This window comes from Dermacentor variabilis, chromosome 6 (genome assembly GCF_050947875.1).
Source record: "Dermacentor variabilis isolate Ectoservices chromosome 6, ASM5094787v1, whole genome shotgun sequence".
NCBI lineage: Eukaryota > Metazoa > Arthropoda > Arachnida > Ixodida > Ixodidae > Dermacentor > Dermacentor variabilis.
In genome coordinates, this window is record NC_134573.1 from 45,987,370 (window position 1) to 46,009,524 (window position 22,155).

A 22,155-nucleotide genomic window follows, 5' to 3' on the forward strand; every position below is an offset into this window, starting at 1 on the left:
CTATAGCTTACCTGTACTGGGTGGGACCGGCAAGACCAACCTCCGTGCCCTCCAATCTGTACAAGCGCAAGCTCTGCGAATTTGCCTTGGTCTTCCCAGATGTGCGTCCACGGCTGCAACAATAGCCATCGCGCATGACCACCCCATCAACACGTATCTTCAAGTCGACACTTTAAGGATGCATATCAGGCACTTCGCCCGCCTTCCATCGCATCATCTCGCCTCCCTTCCTGCCGCTCGACCTCGTTCAGCGTTTAGCAAGATTATTGCCGCCAACCATGGAATTTTACCATCAAACTTCACGCCTGCAGCACGACCACCTCAACCGCTGTGGTGCCTCCATCCACTCCAGGCTCTTCTTGCTATTCCCGGTATCAAAAGGAAAACGGAGATGTCCACTTTCGCCCTCAAACAAACCGTGCTTTCAGTGCTACATGAACAGCACAGAGGACGCATCCATGTTTACACAGACGGTTCTGTATCCTCTAATAGTTCTGCTGGAGCAGTGGTGATTCCCGCAGAGTGCGTCACCCTCAAGTTCAAGACATCTCACATTACGTCATCGACGGCTGCAGAACTCGCAGCTATCCGTGCTGCTCTGGAGTTTATAGTTCACAAATCATCACATTCATGGTCCATCTTATGTGACTCAAAGGCAGCTCTTCAGTGTCTGATGTCTCCTTTCAACCATGGACCAAATGAGCACCTAGTCGCAGACATCCGACTGCTCCACCATCACGCAATCAACAAGGGACACAACATCATCTACCAGTGGATACCGGGACACTGTGGAATTTCAGGAAATGACAGTGCGGATGACGCTGCCCGGTCGGCTCATGATGGTGCCCAGATTATGCCCATACCGCTGTCAAGAACAGACGCAGCCACAAGTCTTCGCTCCCTCGCCCGCGAGCTTACGCAGAATCTATGGAACACCAGTGATTTCACGAACGCACGTCTCCACAAATTGGATCCACGTCTGCAACTCCGCCTACCACCAGGGTTGCCACGAGCGGAAGCAACACTTCTGTGCCGCCTGTGGCTCGGCGTGGCATTCACGAACTCATATTCATTCCGCATTGGCATGGCCGACAGCCCTACTTGTGACACCTGCGGCTGCGAGGAGACGATTCAACACCTCCTATGTGACTGTCCCCGTTACGCAGTGCGAAGAAAAGTGCTCGTGACCGCTCTCGCAAAACTGGACAATCGCCCCTTTACAGAGGAAAAAGCTCTAGGACATTGGTCCAGACGGGCTTCGGCACTGAAGGCCTTAAGGGCTCTGTTGAAGTTTTTAAGGAACTGCGAATTGTGCGACCGCCTTTGAACGTTGTAGCGCGTAGTTTCGCGTTACTGTGTGAATTTTCTCTTTTTTTTTCCATTTTTTTCCCTCTTCTTCTTTCTCCTTTTATTCCCTTTACCCCTTTCCCCAGCACAGGGTAGCCAGCCGGTACTTACACTGGCTAACCTCCCTGTCTTTCCTCTCCTTTGTCTCCTCCTCCTCCTTGACCCATTATATACCGTGACTTTTTTTAGATACGTAGATTTATTGGAGACTTATTCGTATGTTTAGATATCTTGTTGCGAGGTTTTGTGCATACGTGCAGTGAACTTTGTTTCCAGTGGCACTTTCTTGCCCTTTATCAAGCTGTATCTTCGCATTTGTATATTCCATTGTATCTTCGCATTTCTAATGTACGAGGGCAGGTGTGAGGATAAATGTTTAATGCGCTCATACCCTGGGTTGAACATGGTTGCGTGACGTAATGAACGCTCCAGAAGTTGAGCAGCGTGGTGCCGCGAGGTTTTTGACAGCTGAACGTGTTTCCCAAAAAGAAATTAGCCACCGTATGGTTGCCGTCTACATTGAACATTGCATTTCATTGGCCACTATGAAGCGTTAGAACAAACGGTTCAAAGAAGGACGTGAAAGTTGCAAAGACGATCCCTGACCGGACCTAAGCCATCGTGCAATCACCCCTAACAAAATTGCAAAGGTTGATGAGCTGATGACACAAGAACGGAGGATAAGCATCGATGAACTGGCAGAGCGTGTGAACATCAGTCACGGTTCGGTTCACCGTCACCATTCCCGCCATAATTCATGAACATCCCTGTTAGCGGCTCTTGTGTGCGCAATGGTTGCCCAAGATTTTCAACCACCGCCAGAATATGGAGAATTTCGGCGCTGCCTTTACTCACCTGACCCGGTATCGCAATAAGGGTGACGATTTCTTGTCTGCAATTGTGATCGGAGACGAACCATCATGCCACTACTACGAGCCTGAAACACGACGGCAAAGCTTACAATCGAAACATTCGAATTCACCACCCCCAAAGAAAGCAAAGGCCGTCATTTCCGCCGGAAAGGTGTTGACTTTTATTTTTTGATCGTGAGTGGCCATTACTGATAGAATTTGGGAACTCTTGAGAGACTATCAATTGTTTCCGATATTGCGGAACACGGATCGGCTACATGTCGCAATCAAGAACAAACTACGTGAAAAATTGTCGAGTGGGGTCATCTTGTTCTACGACAATGCGCGTCCCCATGTCGCTGATGTGGTTAATACAAAATTGGCAAAATTCAAGCGGGAAACGCTGCAACATCCGCCATACAGCTCAGACCTATCGCCTTGCGACTTCCACATTTTGAGGCAACCGAAAAAGCAGCTCAAGGGAACCAGATTCGTCTCGGACGATGACGTGAAAGTCAGTTGCAGACGTTTTGAAGCAACAACCCAAGGAGCTTTATGAGACGGGAATTGCGCGGCTCATTAGTCAATAGAACTAATGTCTAAATGCTCATGGAGGCTACTTTTAAATAAAGTACCCCATTTGTCATATATTCGCATTGGCTCACTTTCATTTGACTCGCCCTCGTATACTCTGCAGAACTCCTGCTTTTTATACGTGCTCTCTGTTGCGACAATAATTTCGGTGCGATTACTCACGATACACGAGCGGTGACAGCTGCTCCTGCGTAATACATTCGAACAAATGACAGCGTCATTGAGATTTTTCACTGGCCGTTGTATATGTACAATAATGTCAACAAGGATCTTCAATGACAAGGTTTCACTAACATATTTGTCCTCAACTTGTTCATTTCATGGCCTTTACATTTTTCCATATCAGCGGCATGCACTGCTTTGCTGGCTTCGAACTGATGTAGTTCTAGAGTTCGTGTGATATTTTCTTTACTTACTAAATAGACAAAAAACATGGAAGCATTGACATCAGTTATGTTGGGCACAATTTTTGGCACATACGAGTTTAATATTTTATAAAAAATACATATTTTACTTGTATTGACAGTGCGTAGCGTTCAAGAATTCGTTTGCAGCATCTTTGGCAATGGCAATGCAGTTATCATTCATGTATTTGATCCCTAGGCAAATTGTTTAAGAGGAAGCTATAGCTCGGGCCCAACTCCGACGCGGCCTATTCAGATACTTGTAAAACGCAGAAACGCTTTTCTGAGATAACTCCTGAATCACTTTTAATGAAATTTGTCGCATTTGAGAGAGCAAGTTAAATTCTAGTGTCTGTTGGAAGCGGAATTTCGATTTAGGGCCCGACCTTTGTTTAAAATATTTTGAAAAATTCGAAACTTCGAAAAAAATAGAAGCACTAAGTTTACAAATAATAGCTCTGCACAGATATCGCGTTTCTGTAAACGGCATCCATTACACCATTCAAAGCGGACAAATTCGATGTGTCTATTTGTATATTATGTGAATTGGTTATGTTATGTACAAGGGTTCTGCAAAAACCGTATTTCCATAATACTTAATTTTCTGACACTCATGTGTAACATCAACTTTATCCGCTGTAGATGTACTATAATGTGCAATTCACAGAATTGTGATATAAATTTTCATTGCTGATTTACAGAGTTGTAAACTTCATTGTTTCGTTTTCTGAAAATTTTCGATTTCTGCCACTTTTCAATAAAATATTGACGACCTAAATCGAAAATTCGAAACAAACAATCACTAGAATTTAAGTTTTTCTTTTAAATGCAACAAATCTCATCAAATTTGGTGAAGTGGTTGCCGAGAAAAACGAATTCTCCTACATGTATTTAGAGAGGAGCATCCGACCCGTTTCCTCTTAGGAGGAGGCCGAGCTGCATTGTGAGCACCCCCCCCCCCCCCCCGAACGAAATTTCTGGCTACGCCACTGCCTGTCACCTAATTAAAACAGTAACCACAAAAATAAAATTAAAAGCGTATAATTTTAAACTTTTCACTCGTCTATTATAGTGAAACGGTGAAAGCCTAATTCTATATTGAACAGAAATAGAACGCTTGGTTCGCTGCAGCTTATTGCCAAGTTTCACTTCAGTTGGCAGTGAAGTTTCGTGAGTAAAACGGGCTCAGCAGTGAAATGAGCTGTAGCGCGGACTTTTGAAGAGAGACTCCATACACTTTATTCGTGTCTATTGCACACCTCGTCGCTTTCGCCGATGAACTCTCAGGAAAGTAGACGCTCCGGAAGTACGACGCCATTTTGAAAATGTCGCATGACGATTGTTTGCTTCTCTGATTGGCTGGCGGAGTAACACAATCCCGCGCAGTCCGTGTGCATTGAATGCCAAGTGCCATTTTCTAAATTTGTATCCTACTATATTAAAAATTAAATTGTGGGGTTTTACGTGCCAAAACCACTCTGATTATGAGGCACGCCGTAGTGGGGGACTCCAGAAATTTCGACAACCTGGGGTTCTTTACGTGCACCTAAATCTAAGTACACGGCTGTTTTCGCATTTTGCCCCCATCGAAATGCGGCCGCCGTGGCCGGGATTCGATCCCGCGACCTCGTGCTCAGCAGCCTAACACCAGTATCCTACTATATGCTATTTTATAAGAGTAATTTTGAATTGCGCGTTTTAGCGTTTAATTACACTTTATTAGAAGTAATTCTACTAGCAGCAAGCAATTTGTTCCACTTAGTTTTGAGCAACAAACTTTACGTGCCTTCACCAGCCAAGTTAAGCCGTGTTGGGCCTACGAGCCACGAAAATTGAATGATGAAATCGACACTCGAATTCGGAATCAGCGGAGTTTAAAGGGCCCCTCAAAAGGCCACACAGCAAACTTCGGTTATAAGCGGGAGGTTGTCACGTGTCCTCTAGGGAGCGTTCTGCAGCAAAAATTTTTCAAATCAGCCGGTTAATAGCAGAGATAGAAATATTTCAGTGCCACGAACCCATGACTTCAGGAGGCGAGCTCTACTGCCCTGCTAGACACTCTCTCTCCACTTGCCCCGTCTATCTTCCCTGCGTTTTCCCATACAGGATCTCGCGGATTACGTGACGGAAGTGCGCCGCGCTGCAAAAAAGCGAGGAGAAAAAAAAAAATGAAAGCGTAGCCCGTGACGTATGCGTCACGTAATCCGCGAGGTCTTCCGCTGACGGCGGCGGGCGCGAGCTGTTGCGATTGTCGCGTTTCACGCAGCGCACGATTTTGCGCGCTGTGCAGGAGGACACCTGACTAGACGTATGTCAGTGCTACACGAATACGCAGGCCGACAAGCGGATCACAGAGCATGTTCCCGCGCTGGAACACGGTAGAAAATGGCATAGTTTCGGTGCCTGTGCACGTGACCACACGACCGTGGGAACAAGCAGACGAAGCAGAAGTACATCTCTCTTGCTTCGGTGCGAGGTAAAACAAAAACATGCAGACATTCGGCTTGTGTCTATTTCTCTAAGCTTTAATTCGTCTATTCAAGCCACATTTTCCACAATAGATGTTGCCTTGAGTAATTCTCGAAGTCACGTGTCACCACGAACGACGTCACACTACAAACACGTGTACGTAGGCAGGCGCACTAGCACGTGTACGTCATCCTCCGGCTTGGTGCACGGCGGCCGTGTGAAGGAAAAACGGCGTTCGGTTTCAAATTTCCGATCTTTCCGCGGCGCGTAGCGATGTAATACTTTGCAGACACGATCGTTATCGTGCACTGCATGCTCTGCGCCTGTCAGCTTAAAATGGCCTGACCTGGTGCGGGGCCCTTTAATGAATCTGTCTTCATTACACGCATCAGTTGAGAGAAAGCAATAACCGCAGTCACTTCCCCTAGCTTCCGAACTTCACGCGTTGCCACAAATCAAGTCCAGTTTGGTGCTAGGTTAGAGCTGTCGCTTCGATGGTTGCCGCCATCTTTGTTGACACTAAGCAGTTTTAGGGCAGTTTTGGGGGTTCCCGCTAAATCAGTGAAATATCGTGCCCTACCTACAACCCAAACGCTGTTGGCATCGTACGCATGCACAGTGGCTTCGACACTAATTCTTTGAGCCTGATCTAAAGCAATCTAATAATTTTCAAAAAAATCGATTCTTTGGCCATTTTTTACAATGCGAAAGCCGCATTCCCCTTAACCTTTCATTCCAGCTCTCAATAGAACACAATGGCAACATGCTCCAAACACAGAGAAATCTTGCACATAGTTTATTGTCCCTCTGATGCCACTGTAAGAAATAAATAACATCTTTGAAGCTCTTCTAAAGCAGCCTCTGTAGTGCTGCACCTTCACAGTTCTCTCCACTCCATAGGCACAAAGGACAGCATGCTCAACAGGTCACATGACCGCCGACAGTGCAGCGGCCTTGCATTCAAAAGGAGAGAAGTGCAAGGCAGACGACCGTACCATGTCCTAAAATACTCCCATCACGCAAAGCAGCTATAAATACAAAATAACCAGTACTCTACCTCACTAACAATACCAGCGGCTTACACATGCACACTTAACTGTGAAGCATGGAAAACAAAATGCATGGTCTTCGTCAAAAGTTTGCGTGCCACAGAACATGCGACCAAAACTTTGGAGTGCCAGAATAGCTTGTTCATGTTCCTTGGCAAGAGACAAGAATTAATGATTGATTTATTGATTAAGCAAAAGATCATGTTTTCATTTATTTATACATTTATATCGTATACTGTTTCGAAGTGCACAGGGGCTAGAGGAGAAATCGCAGTGGAAAAATTTTGATTAATTTCGCCATACCGAAGTTCTCCAATGTGAACTCGGTACACGAGCATTCTTGCATTCTCCCTCAACCAGAGTGTGGCTGCCACAGATGGGAATCGAACCTAGGACCATATGCTTTACCGTGGAACACCACAATTACTGGGCCACCCGCTACGGGCCAAGAGACAAAAATACGATCAACAGGTTTTCAAATATCAAAACCTCACACGAGTTGCGAGGGACTGCATCATCAACAGCTCAGTATTAAATATGATCACCTATTACTGAAATCTCAGTACACAGGCATTTCCCATTGTGGATCTAATGGGATAGTGTACTGGCAGCTGATAGCTGAGCCCAATGGTTTATGATGAGCAGCAGAAGATATTAGCCACTGCAGCCTACTGATAACAATCTTGGTCGCATGCACAGAGAGTGAACCTTTCACAAAGGCCATACAAATGCTGAACACATAAATGAAAAATGCAATCCACAGTACTAGCTAAAACCTCAAGTATCACTTTACCATACTTAGCCTAATGGGTGATGGGACCAATGCATAGAGTCAACTCCCGTACAAATGCGTTTTCCTTGAAGATGTAAAAACATATTTGCAGGAACAAGGTGCACAAGTTGCATTTTGATTACATCTTTTTTTTTCTTTCTTTGTTGTATTCAATACAGGCATAAGGAGCAATGGTTTCTCACTTAACATGAACGCACACGTTGCACAAAGGGTAACAGTTTGATAGCTGCTGCACGTACACACATCACAGAAGTTGCAACATACTAAAAAATTTTTCTCTTTTTACCATTTTTTTTTTCACACAGCTGGTCACTCTGTGCAAAGACAGCTGCCACAGTGCCACCTAGTAGCATACTATCAACACTAATGTGAAATGCAAATGAGTGAAAATAAACTAGAATGTGTTTCTGCCTTGCTACATTTGCCAGCACGTGTGACAGTGGTATGACTAAGAACACAGTTCTAGGATTGTTTTTTTTTTTTCAGTTCTGTAAAATATCACGGGGGTGCAACATCCTTGTGGTTTAGTTACAGTAGTAATGTGAAACAGTGCATTGCAGATGGTACGCACTTGGGCTTTACACATGGTTCAAACTTCACAAACTACAATGACCAAAACTCGATTTGTAAGTACTTCCATAAAGGAAAAGTTCAGCACTTTGATGCTCCAATAAACAGCGCATTATATATCTGAAAAAAAAAATGTTGCCATTCAGTGCAAGATTTCCTAAACAGGCTGCATTTCAGCTCCTTTATGATGCCTGTAGTGTTGTCAGGTTCCAAATGAAAAAGAAATTACACCGCTTTGTTGAAACTTCCAAAAAGACACACAGAAGAGGTTAAATAAAGATTTCAAACTGCATGATATTGTGGGGGAAAAATAATGGCAGATTTACAAGGTTTTTTTAAACAGTAACGATTTCTTTATAAAAAGGCTAAGTACAGCGAACACCATGTTTTTGCAGAGAAGTTCCTAGGTGAGCTGGACATACTTTGCTGATAATGTGAGCTTCAGAAAAATAATTAAGAAAAGCTTGTTTATTAAATTTTTTTATTAGTGCCGTAGGGCAGTTTAAATGGCAAATTTGAAGGCAGTCACATTGTTTTAGACCTCTTACAAATCACACCTAATTCGAGGTATTTTTTACCGAATTTCAGCGCGAGATCCAGGCAATATCAAAACCGAGCACCACAGGAGTGCAGTAAAGGTGGCCCGGTTATCATATCAAAACATCCTGTGACAAGTGCAAGGAATTATGAAAGCGATAGTCTCGGCCAATCACAGCAGCTACTGATACGACACACTTTGCCTGGCAAGCACGTGCTGCTATGTGTCCGGTCAAATTTGCCACGGGATGCTATCATTCAAACTTTGCGCCACCTATCTCTATGGGGCACTGCCATCTGACATACAGTGGGGTGCAGTGTCTTGAAATTGCCTGGATTTGGCCCTCAATTCCGATGAGGAGGAGGACAAGGAATAATACGTTTATTGTGGAAAACAGTGAGAAAGTGTGCTTTCTTTGCCCTAGGCAGCTCTCTTAGTCCAGAAAGCCATTGGCTAATGCCATGGCCCGGGCACACTCCAGCAGACTTTGCTGGTCTTCCAGGCTCTGTGCCATTAACATTGCCTCCCACGTTTCTTCGATGGCTTATAGCGGTTCTAAAGCTTCATCCTCACTGTTTTCCTCACAATGTCGGCACACCAGCACCATGTGCTGGAGAGTGTCTGGTATATCACAATATCAGCATAGGTATGAGAATTTTGTGGGGTGCATCTGGTACAAGATAATTTCATGGATATATTCGTTTGTAATATGCATAGGGCGGTGGCTTTGTCCCTGCTCAATTTTGGATGTGGATGTATTCTTTCCATTCGGTAGTTTAGCAATACTATGACGTAGTTGATGGGAATGTCCTCCACCGCTCCACCAATTATGAATATCTAATTACATGCAATTTTTTTTATTTTTAAGAAAATGGGTTTGCCAGATATTGTGACGCCCAACAAGTTTTTTACATAAACAAACACCCTCAAGTTAATAATAATTTCATTAACAGCTTCTTTAATTCGTCTTTTAAGAGTAACTCGTACAGCAGCAAAGTATTTCTGCCTCGCCGTAGAGCTCATATGCAAAAAGATTATGGGTGTCTCACGGTCAGAGTCCTTTTATATAAAATCGGTACTGTCCACGAAAATGCCCTGTATGATGAAATGACTTGGAGCATAGTTTACTTATTACAGCAATGCTCAGCATGGCAAAATAAAAAGTTATTAAATGTTTCATTTATGGGCACAAATATTGCTTGTGTTATTTTACCAACAACTGATTGAAAAGAACATGGCGGTCACTAGTCGGCATCACAAGCCAGGCCTAAAATGCATGCGCACACTGAACAAGCACAGCAGACAGAAAATGAATTGTGCGGACGGACATAGCTTAACAGGTGGAATACTGTTTTCCAAACTTTTTGCAAATACTCATTTTTCTCCCAAGATAAACCACAGAATAAAGTCTGGACAAGAGCGACAGAAATGAAGAGTAACAAACACTATGACGCTCCTGCCACAGAATGATTGTTGTTCATCAGTTTAGCAGAACACAGGTCCGATTTTGAAATAGAATAGAAAGAAGAAATGACACATGCAATATCTGCCAAATTTCCCTAAAAACACCATAGGATATCCTTGTATGATCAGGAAAAGCATGAAAGCAAATAGACCGGATGTGAACAGAACCCAACTCCCACTCTCTTTTGATGCGATTGCAATTTGTTTTTCCAATAAATTTATAGTCATGAAACTGGCACATTTTTACTATCTAATGGAGAATGTAAGTGCCCAGAGTATACTTTAGTCTTTCAAAAGGACATTAACAACAAACACTAAGTCAATCTAGATTGCTGCAAGCCTTTCCAAAAACCTCACATTTGTTTTATGCCAAAAGACGGCTTGATTGCCGAAGAAATCACAACTAAAGGGGCCACACTTCTGCAATTCAAATCACCCGCAATGAACCAAGGTTATGCTCATGAAAAGTTTAAGCCGTATCAACTATCCTGAAGGCTGTGTCCTCTTGCGCACTTATGCTTGCTTTGATTTGGAGGCCCATGCATAGAGGGCGCTACTCAGATAATGCCAACAAGTGATGAAAGAGAGGAAGCATCAGAAGGTTCTCAACCCAAGGCCACATTGCATTGACATGCAAAATGTTTTCATAATAGCAGTGTCAATGCTGTTTTACATTTATGTCATTTTTTTTGCCTAGGGAAACTACATAACTCAATAAACATGACACTCTGGACACCCTGGGGCACTAAGGTATGTTGTGTTAGTCAGACATAATCTTTATCATTTGCATCCCTGTATTCTGGTTCAGTGAGGAAAGGAACGATCCCCTTCAGATCATCCCAGAATACCTTGCATCAAAGGTAACCATTCAGCTAACAAAAATCATAGATACTTGACAACAAAAGGCACAAGAGATATTCTGTGGAGAAACGAGCCGTTCTGTGCGGGGTTCAACATACGACTAGAGCAGGTACAAACATAACAGTGACCTTGCATTGTAATCGGCACACAAAATGCCTTCCATACATGACACTCGGGCAGAAAGACAAACTTCCAGCAATAGGCTAATGCAGAAATGCAACCATTGCCAGCTGCATCTCACACTAACCTCCAACATGCGAGACTCAAAGTGAGCTCAGCACCACAAACACTTTTCGTCACTCTTGACAGCTATGTACACAAGGGCCACAGTAGTGCTACATTCTAGCTGAAAACCGTGCGCCAAAGCAAGCAGGCGGTCACAACATGCCTTTCAGCACAAGGCAAATGCAACTTCAAAATGTAACTCCTCATCTACAGTAAGTTAGTACAGTCAAGAAGAGCCAAACGAGGAGTTAACTGATGCAAGCCGTGTTTCACAATTGTACAACACCTGGTGAGAATAACCTAGCCAAACCAGCTTTAACCAGATATGTAGCCATTTCACAGACACAACAGAGTACACTATATACAGCTAGAGACACGCCTCCTGCACAAGTGGCAAACAAACTCTGCAATCGGGAACACCTGCTTCCCATGGACCACGAAGCATTCTGGAACACGTGAAACTGTGAGCCATGTATTGCATTCACAAGTTGGCACAAGCTATCACACTTGGTCCAAGTATATTTTGTATATATTTATTCATTTGTATAAATGACACTTATTATTGAGTGTCTGATTCATTGGTTGATTATTATTCGTGGAAACTTTACACTGCTTTTGAAACTATGAACCCTCTAGTAAATTTTTCTTCAACATAGTTCGATAAAGCCGCTAACAGCATTGTCCCTATTCATACAACAGCATGCATCAAGACTCCCTTTGATGTGCTTCTTGCCTACTGTTTTTTTCCATGCTGTCCAAAGAAAAACTTGTTTGAGTACTTCTGCTGGTCTGTAACGAGTTTGTGTTAGCAAAATTCTGCTACAAAAATAAACCCAATTTTCTTAGCTGCTTTCTTTTCACTTGCTAAAACTAATAACTGGCTTTTTTCTTGCTCAGTTACAAGACAAAAACCCAATTTTTTTTCACGGTGTTCACTGCCTCGAACTGACTCCGCTTTAGTTGTGTTGCGCGGCTTGAAAGCCAATGTTGGGCACAAAAAACTATGCTGCTTTTCTTACACTCTTTAACCTTTTCCTTAACTACCATTGTAACTAATATTCTGCAGAAAACCATATGAAGCCAAGGAATTGAGGTGTACAAATGATAAGCTAAAGGGAAATGAAAGTGGGCAAAATAACTACTTCCCGCCGGCAGGAGCTGAGCCCACAGCCTCCGCATTTCATGTTTGGCTACATTATTTGTCAACTTCATATTCCGGTTATGACTAAGACAAAAATCGGGCCCCTCAGTTCCCCTTCTCATACACTTCGGGAGGACAGGCGATTGTAATGAAAAAGAAGGCCGAGGCAGCGGTAGTAACCTCATGCAATGCAAGAGGGCACAAGGTCCACTGAAATGAATGATTCAGATTCTGCGTCATACGGAGAATCGATACCTACCAGAAATACTTGATAGCTTGGTCACTTTCTCCACACACCAGCTATCACACTATACACCCCAAGATGTGGAATATGCAGGCTTTAATAGCTAAAATGAGAAAGGCCACTCGGCCAGAAGTAGCGGATAGCTACAACAGAAACCCTAACTGGTTCCCGAGAAAGAAAGCACAGCGGTTGGATAAGAATTTGTCCCAGTTTGGGTATCAAACCTAGCACCCTCGCCTTTTGGGCCTTGTTGGGCCTTTTAGGCCTTTTTGCCTAGTCACTGAACATTTATGGTTAACTTGTTCTGATCCAACCAATTGCTGGCCTCCTTGTTAGCTCAGCTAGTAAGGCCCGGAAGGACACAGTGCACTGGGTTCGATCCCCCTATTGTGGCAAATTTTTTTTCAACTGAGAGGTTTTCTTTTTTGAACCTGTCTGGATCCTTTCCTTTGCAGTTTCACAATACTTTCATGTCAATGGAGAGTTTCCATTAAACGAAGCTTCTTCCACTGCTGCGGATTCCCAAAGAAGTGATTTGCTTAGGCCTTTAACAATGTGCATTCGGAAAACAGCTATAGCGCTCTGCGCAGATTGCTTTAATAAAACAGAAAGCTATAAAATTGACCACAAGCACCCCGAACTGCACAGCACACAGGAAAATGATGAACACACTCAACACTGTACACAACATAGAGGCAGCATACCACTAGAGTAAATTCACCCAGAAGCACTAACATGCAGACACTTTCGTTCAGATATGTGTGCTCAGGAGGGTCCCCAAGTGACGGAACAATACGGTAGCTTTTACTGGATTCACACGACATACTCGGCTCAGAGACTGATTCTGCGTACTGATAAGGTGGAATGTCGCTCTGTGACACCAAATAACACTGTCCTAAGTTGTGCTGGGGCGACATTTCAGAATGAATACTTTCGAAACCAAAACCACTTTCTTAAGATATTGCGTGACTTTGCATCAAACAGGTTGGCATCTACAGCCGACAGCATTCCTCGCGCAGTGCCAAGCCCGTTGTCTTGGTACAATGCCAGCAACGCTATCACATTCCAGACACTGACACTTAGGTGCTGAGCCACGTGAAATTTTGAGAAAGTGATCATATGCAAAAAAGTGATTGTTCAAGGATACCATCCTTGCTCACAGCACAGTTCCTTTGCGCTAAGCTGTCCCCATGGCATACAGACTGAGTCGGCAAATGCAGGTACGCCGTGTGAATCCACATTTATTGGGGGCAGTTTACTTGGCACCAATGGCAGCAACAGCGAGTTTGGCTTTGTACATGCTATCCGCATCTCATTCGTGCACGAGCGGCTCAAGTCTGACTGCTGTAGTGTTGGCACCAACGCATGACAGCTCCTGGCATTGCATTGTCCTTCAACTATGAATGCCACATTTTGGCGTCGAGATATGCAAGGCTGCAATGCTGTAAACTGGTGGCGGTCCACGTCGAATGCCACAGCATCAACACCAAAACAGGACGCACGACCGTACAGCACTGCTCATGCTTTCATTCCAAAACTAACAGCATGACGAATGAGTAGGGCAACAGTGTCCAACAACAATTCTCCAAGGCGGTACAAGTGTGATTGTGCCAATTACATTGCACATTAAGCATGGCACATCCCTAGTTTGTGCACTATGCTAAAAAATGTCGAACTGAGAGTCTGGATGCCAAAGAAACACCAACTATTGTAAATATAGACTGCACAATCTTGTACAAATGCGGAAAGGCTACAGCTACGCTGTCTGCTGCATGGTAGCATGAAGACTGGTCATTAAATACTATCACTCTGTTCTTACTGACACTGCTCTGTGGTTGGCATTGGTGAAGCAAACGGCCTAGTAACCCAAGTGAAGAAAAACTGAAAACGAGCTAGCTATTAGGTGTCTCACATGAAGCCTGACCACCACCCTAGCAAGGCCATTTTGGCACATCGAAAGCACTCAACAATTAACGAACATTTTTTTCCACTGCCTACAAGTCAAGCAGGAATAGGCTTACTTTGGCGCTCGCAAGTTCAGCAAGCATATGACGTAACGGAAAGAAGCACCCATCAAAATGAGGGTTGAAAAACCAGCACTGCCCAGGGAGCTAGAATACAGATACCACTGTCCATACACCTAAACCAGAAATGTGGCACATACGCAAAGGACAGCAAGACAGACGACAGGGTCAGACGCTTAATTCCAACTTGTTTATACTTCCAAGGCAAGCACACTCATAAATGATGAAATCTTAAATCTTACAACCATCTCTACAAATTTTTGCTCCAAGTAACGTTTGCCAGTGTCCAGAATTGTTTATTCTTTGTTACTTGCATTTCCCGATTCTGAAGTGCTTCAAAGTGTGCTGGTCAATGAATTTATGCCTGTACTGCGCTCCTCACTTTTCCTAGAATTTATATGTTTTCGTTTCATCCTGCCAATTTTATGAATTTCCAAAAACCGTATTTCTCACCCTGCTAAAGCTCACTGGGCTTGTAGTGTCAATAAATAAATACAAATAAATTAATTAACAAATGTGCATGTGCAGAGTGGCAAGCAACAAAACAATACACCAAAGCGCAATAAAAGATTGTCATCCAGGGAGCTAAATTTACTTTCCCGGACAATCATTTCCTTAACTCTAGTTTGATGCAGTTGCTGCTCCGCTTGCATGCTATATGTATATGTGGTGTCTACCTTCTTCGAGCACTGTTCAACTTGTGTCACCTCAAACTTGTGTCGTCACTTTTCTTTGTACCAGCATTTCCTTCTGCAACCCTGCAACGAGAACCCGTCCACGTGCCAGATTTCTGGTCTAAGCTAGCACTATCATGCTCAGCAATGCACTGAATTAAATTACTGTGTATCACTCTGATGAAATGCACAGTATTATCAAACCATCACACTGACATCACTAGAAAAGCAGTCCTGCCATAACCACACTCTAAGGCTCGCCTCATTCCAAAGAATGCCAGCACACACTGACTTGCATGCATTCTCTTTCGAAAGTTAGCATCTGCACATGACAGCCCCTGACATGAGAACATATGCCTACCATTTAGGACCCATATTTTCATATTTTTTAATCATGAAAGATGTTAAACAACAAGCTTAACATTTAAGACGGATGCATGAGCAGTGCAAGAAAAACACAAGGCTAAAAACAAGGCTTCCTACAGGTACACTGTGAGACCAACGAAAACAACAGCCTCGCCTACACAAACTTAAAAGACCTCGAAGGACCACTGCAATACATTCTCCGCAGCGCAACTTTTGAGTGAAACATGGAACTTGCCTGTCTCCCACGGAAGCCACAGATGCTCAAGCCCACTGATTAGGCTCATCTCTCACTAAAAGATGTCATTAGCTTGATTGAAATTGTCAGGTAAAGCAAATGAAAACAATGGGAAGGCATGCCTGAACACTCATTAACAGCTCCTCATCATTAATGATGATGATGATGACAGCTCACCATTCTAACCAGGCTATCCTAAGCCCCCCTCACTCTGCATATTCATGCAATGCTGTAGTTGCAAACAAATACAACCAGAGGGTGCCACAATCTTACTGCAGTGCCACCTAAAGGGCGAGGCCTGCAAATACATGGGGACAATGTTGGTCCTTTCTTGGCTTCTGCCCACTCTCAGGCACATGCACTCCAGCTGATGTGCTGTTTTTTTGGTAACTGGACATGGCTAAGAATGGATCAGCTCACGAATGTGGCTTGTAATATTCCTGCAGTTATTGCAATGCGTTTGCTTCCGTTATTTCTCGGCACAAAGAGAGGGTCTAAAATAAAGCCTTTAGTTCATATTTTGGCACTCAAATAAAACAGTGGTGTCACATGCATAGAAAAATACAGGAAGCCAAGTCTAGTCGTGCTACCTTGAGCACGCATGGTATCCGTAGAAGAGCAGGTTTACATACACAGTGTGAAATCTGGACACGAACCAACCAGAGTTCCACTCGCAGTGGTCCTTTCATGCGTACATTGTGTGCCCACAGGGTTCTTTCTCTCTATGAAAACCCTAAATGAATATTCCTCTGGACTCGAACCAACCTTGGAACAACTAGACAACAACAAATGTATAAATATCATCACAAGAAAAAAAAAAATAGCTTGCTTGGTTCAGCGGCACTAGTCACATTGTCTCTAGTCAGCTAGCTTCTGACTGCCGAACTACTGCAAGTGTCCCGCTGCAACAACTCCGTTGTACGTTGCTGTGCTGCTGTAGCACCCTCGTGTACAACAGCTAGCTTCGATGGTCGTGCTGGTGAGTGACAGTACCGCGACGAAGCACGGTACGAGCGTAAAAGCCTTGTGGCTCCGCGACGCTGCATCACGGGGGAAGATGGCGGCGTCTCTGGTACTGGCTTATCCTGCATGGACAAGACCCCGTTCAATGAGCCCTGAGAAAACAGACTTATAGAACAGATTCGCATAACAACAACTACTCGTATAAAATTTTTACTCCAACTTTAAGGGTGAAAGCTTGTGACATGTGCGTCTGTCAAGTGTGATGCATTTCATGTAGACAACTGAACTATGGTGGTGAAATGCTGTGTAACTCTCTGCCCCATTACTTAAATCAGGCTCTACTGTCGTAAACTGTTCTGCTTTACCCTTTTTTTTACTAACTTTAATATACAACCATTTATATCTGACAAGTACTGCAATGTCTTTACCGGTTGAATAACTAGTTCGAGCACTACAGGCACTGTAATCTGTTGACTTTTTGTACGTGTCTAGTGATGTGGCTGCATGCCTTCGTATTAAGGTTTCTGTTATGCCAGTCACAACACTATTTCTCTCTCTGCTGTCAAGCATATAATTTTGCCATACACTTGTCACTTGACTTTTAATCTCTTGTTTTTCCTCTGTATTGGTGACATGCAGCAGTAGAATTATGTGCCCTTGCAGTTACTTTGTGCATTGCCAGCTGCATGCAGCGTCACAGACTCAGCCAAGCCTTTAGGCAGTTTTCCGTTTGCTACACGAGCCTTTCTGTGGTGTTCGAAGTGTTCAAAACTTTTCAACAAAAGAGATGCACAATACAGTGTGAACATGATGATTGTTAAGTCACAACCAAACTTTTATCAGAAAAAGGCAAACCTGCATGCACCCACATAGGCTTAGCGACATACGAATTTGCAAGTGTCCAACGTAAAAGGATTGTTCAAAAAGTAACGCAAAATTTATTGGTTGTCCCTTCTTTCTGCTCCAATCAGCAGAAAGCCACAGTAGAAATCGCAGTAGGCAATTCTGAAAACTACCACCAGTGCTTACAAAGACTAGCCCAGCTGCTTTATTATTCAACTGTGGTCACTTTAAATTGAGGAACAATTCAAAGCAGCCTGCTGCGAGCTAAATGGTCATCAAGTACAGTGAAACCTCGTTAATATGTACCTGGCAAGAATGCGGCACAACTGTTCATTAAACGGTAGCATAAAGGGAGGGGGTTAAACGTAGCATGCGCCAACCGCCAAGAACAAATTTGCGTCTCCTGACGTGCACTGCCACTACCAACGATGCTGCAGTAAATGACGTGAAATGTGACGCCGTCACAAATGATGCCTACAATGTGCACTTTTGTCTTTCCTTTTTCCAAAGTGCAGAGAAAATTCCAGCTCTCTCCCACGAGCGTGCAATAGCTCAACAGCGATACACACGATCAAAATACCAGGAACCATTTCAAAACTGACAGGGAACACAGCGGCGTGCGTGATGGCTGTGTGGATGACTCGTCCAGCTTTTTCTGATGTGTGTGTGCACGTTTGTACAGTTATCTGCCACTGAGCAAAAACCGGTGAAAACTTCACTGAAATATGATACCTGATGCCTCCCGTTGCCAATCGTCTCCTGTGATTTGTGCGCACGCCGCATCACATACTGTAAGAGCACGCTGTCACAGTGCCAGGATGCTTGCTGTACCACACACATGCGTGCTTGCCAGTAGACTTGTACCCATGTTTCGTGTAAGCGTTTGCAGAGTGATGTTTGTTTGTGCCCACACCTCTCTTCGCCGTACATGGGTGCAGGGCGTATCTTGAGCTAATGCAGCAACGGCAGGGTGCTCTTGTTTCTGCAAGCAACATGCACTTGAAGTGGTCCAGCTCAAAGAGGTGGCAGAGAAAGAGGCGCATGACCCATGTGCTTCTGAGCAGATAGTTGAAGATGCCGATCGTGATAGGGTTAGCGGCGATAAGTCATATGGTATGCCTGTCAAGGTTTATATTCTTGGCTGTGGCTGCCACCACACCTTAGTGTCTTTCCGATGCTTATCTGTACATGCACCACCGCATTCACACCAAAGCGGGAATCATCGGTCGACCGGTCCCTGCACTTTCTGAAAGGAGGAAGATCTTTTGCAGAACGGTGTAGTGTCGGCCACACGACGAGTTGAGCAGCGCATTCAATGGATAAAGCGAAACAATGTGCAATTAAGCACAGCGAAATTGGAACATGTGGCGCTGCAGCTGACAACAAGCTGCCAAGAAGAGTACCAGGTCATTCACACTCAGACTCGAGGGTAATGTGGTAGACAGTAGTAGCTAAGAATTAGTTTTCATTTTGATGGCTCGCCAAAATACAAATGTGAGGTGGAAAGATCGTAACATAGATTAAAGATCGCCCAAAACCTATTCCAGATAACTGCCAACCTCCCCTACACTGCATAAATGGGACAAGAAAGCAAACACAGATATGGCGGTGCTCTGCTTTCTTGTCCCATTTCTTGCAGTTTTCTTATGATGACCACTCACCAACTATAGTTCACCTTCGTATTTTGCTAAAAGAGCCCAGCCCTCTCGTTGTTTGTCTGTTGTTGCAAAGCAGCAGTGTGTATCAGAATTTCACCACTCCAGTTACTGGTCACTGGTGCTGATTGTTTTCTGTTGCCTCTGCATTACAGTAAAACCTCGTTAATTCAGATTTCGTGGGACCAAAAAAAATGCCCAAATTAAACAAATGTTGTATTATTGAGGGTATGAATAAAACAATAAAGAAATGCTTATTACATCAACACGCTATTCACTGAATGAATCAGCAAATCCTGTATCTATTTTACACGAAAGCAGTGTGGAAGCAGCAATTCTTGTCAACTTGTTATGATTAGCGCTGGCAATGATGAAGGCCTCCCGACTTCACAGTGTGATCGCTATTGACGTGACCATAGATCGTGTGATCATGCAGTTGTGAAGGCACGCAGCTGACGCGTGCACTGCGTCAAAACAATACTGTTTGTAGCAACCACTGTGAATGAAACTGTGGTCACTATCAATGCTATTGTGGATGGTGACTATGCAGCTACAACAGCACAAGGCCAACCCAGTGTTATGCACGGCGGTAAACACAAGAACAAAGGCCCGAAAGGCACACGTAGAGACGAAGTGTTCCTCGTATGAATTTCGCTGATGACTACAGCGATGCAGACTCCGTCGCTTCATTTCGGTTGGATGTTAGCGCCACTTTTGCTCTTTTGCGTTGCACATTTGTGGCACTCTGCAAGCTCTCCAAATATGTCCAAATTAATGAGAGTTTGGTTCAATTCAATAATTCATATGCCTGCCAGAACCAGAGGACGAGCCTGATAATTTTCAGAATTAGCAAATGTTGAATTAACACGTTTTCACTGTACCAACTAGTCCAACTGTCCACCCTAATACACCAGTTCTGACAGTTTGACAGGTTTCCTCTCAGCACAGTGATATCCTGCAGCTGTATTTTGGATTCGACAGACAGGCAAAACACTTGTTGCTACAGCATGGCTGAGCACCACTGTGACACAAATGTGTAACCTAGCCTACCACCCCTGTCTTGTTACTTCACGGCCTAACTAGCAGTGTTGATAACTTAACCAGAAAGCAGCTGAATTTAATGGGTTTTTAGTCACCTTAACGACAATTCTGCCTTTTTAGAGTTAAGGAACTTTTTTTTGTGATTTTTTTTTCAGTGACTTAAATAGCCAGTAGATTGCCCTGGTAAAATTCCTCAAGGAAACTTTAGCTAAGTTCAATGCCTGGAAAACCATTTGATCCCAAGGGAAATATATATATATGCGCCACGATTTGTGACTACTTCTAAAGACATACTAAATAGCTTATTAGTGAGCTAGCTGGGTGCACTGAAGCTGCTTTCATATGACAAAGCGCAATCTTAAAATCTGATAGCATTTTAGAAAATTGGGGGTAGTTTTCCTTTTTCACAATCTGACCATTGACTAGCCGTTGCATAATGGACAGTTGGTACCGGATATTCGAAGGGTATCGCAAAATAGTTCAATATATTGAGAATATGAAATATAACGTGCCTATCTGAAGCATATGTAAGGTCTCCGCGTGTATGAGACGGTTTCCAAGTCGTGAAAAGCAGGAACTTACCGAAGGCTGTGTCGAAAGCACAAAGGTCCACTTATTTTTTGCACATGAACATTGCAAGTTGCTTGCACTGTGGAATAGTCTGATATACTGCTCGCAATGCTAACCCTAAAAGCCCGTGCGTGTCGCCCAGACATGAGACCGCAGTGCGCCTCCACACGTCAATGTGCTTGCTGCCTGTTTTTCATCATCATCATCAGCCTGGTTACGCCCACTGCAGGGCAAAGGCCTCTCCCATACTTCTCCAACTACCCCGGTCATGTACTAATTGTGGCCATGTTGTCCCTGCAAATTTCTTAATCTCATCCGCCCACCTAACTTCCTGCCGCCCTTTGCTACGTTTCCCTTCCCTTGGAATCCATTCTGTAACTGTTAATGACGATTGGTTATCTTCCCTCCTCATTACGTGTCCTGCCCATGCCCATTTCTTTTTCTTGATTTCAACTACGACATCATTAACTCGCGTTTGTTCCCTCACCCAATCTGCTCTTTTCATATCCCTTAATGTTACACCTATCATTCTTCTTTCCATAGCTCGTTGCGTCGTCCTCCATTTAAGTACAGTCGCCGACAGAGTTTCCGGACTCCGAAAATTCGGACGTGCTCGATTATTCGGTCAGCTTCGCGGCACCGCCATTCTCCCCATAGACCATAATGTATAACAACTGCCGAAAGTTCGGACACCTTGCAACCTCTCGTCTGATTTTTCGGACACTCTTTGAGCCAACTCGATCGAGAGCACCATGCACCGACTCTGACTGGTGCATGGTTCGACTTGCTGAATGCCATTTTTGTTTTGAACGGAGCCTCCTTGCCGCCTCTCGAAGTGGCGCTACTGCAAATCCCCGCTTATCATCATCTTTTCTGCCTGGTTCAATAGAGTGGCTCTACAGCAGTTCCGATTTCAGCTTAGTAAGCCATGTCAAGACAATCCAGCAGCTTTTTTCTTTTTTTTTTTTCCGCGCACGACGCTGCGAGTAGGCCACGTTTTTCGTTTGTGCAACTGGTGTCGGCATGGTGGTGTTTGCTTTGTGTGCTATGTCAAGGTTCGGGTGATCCAACGCGGCAACGGAAACATCGCGTCAAGTGTCTAATGGCGCCAACAGTGCCCGTGCAGACTGCGCTGGGGAATGCCGGCCAGCGGGTGCCGGAAGGCCTAAGATTTGTTGGCTTCCGATGTGCTCCCTACTGATGCAAAAAATGTTCTGCCGAGACCTGCGCAGTG

At 44.1% G+C, this 22,155-nt stretch overlaps 1 protein-coding gene across 3 annotated transcripts in view; it reads right to left on the minus strand.

Annotated features, from left to right (window-relative positions):
• Positions 1-6,432: 6,432 nt before the first annotated feature.
• The window catches only part of milt (trafficking kinesin-binding protein milt), a 142,975-nt gene continuing 127,252 nt past the window's right edge, over positions 6,433-22,155 (minus strand). For all 3 annotated transcript variants that reach the window (XM_075695024.1, XM_075695026.1, XM_075695027.1), the window contains one exon: positions 6,433-16,934. In XM_075695024.1, the coding sequence (XP_075551139.1) occupies positions 16,716-16,934 (219 nt within the window). In that variant the 3' untranslated portion in view covers positions 6,433-16,715. The remainder of the gene's footprint in view (positions 16,935-22,155) is intronic.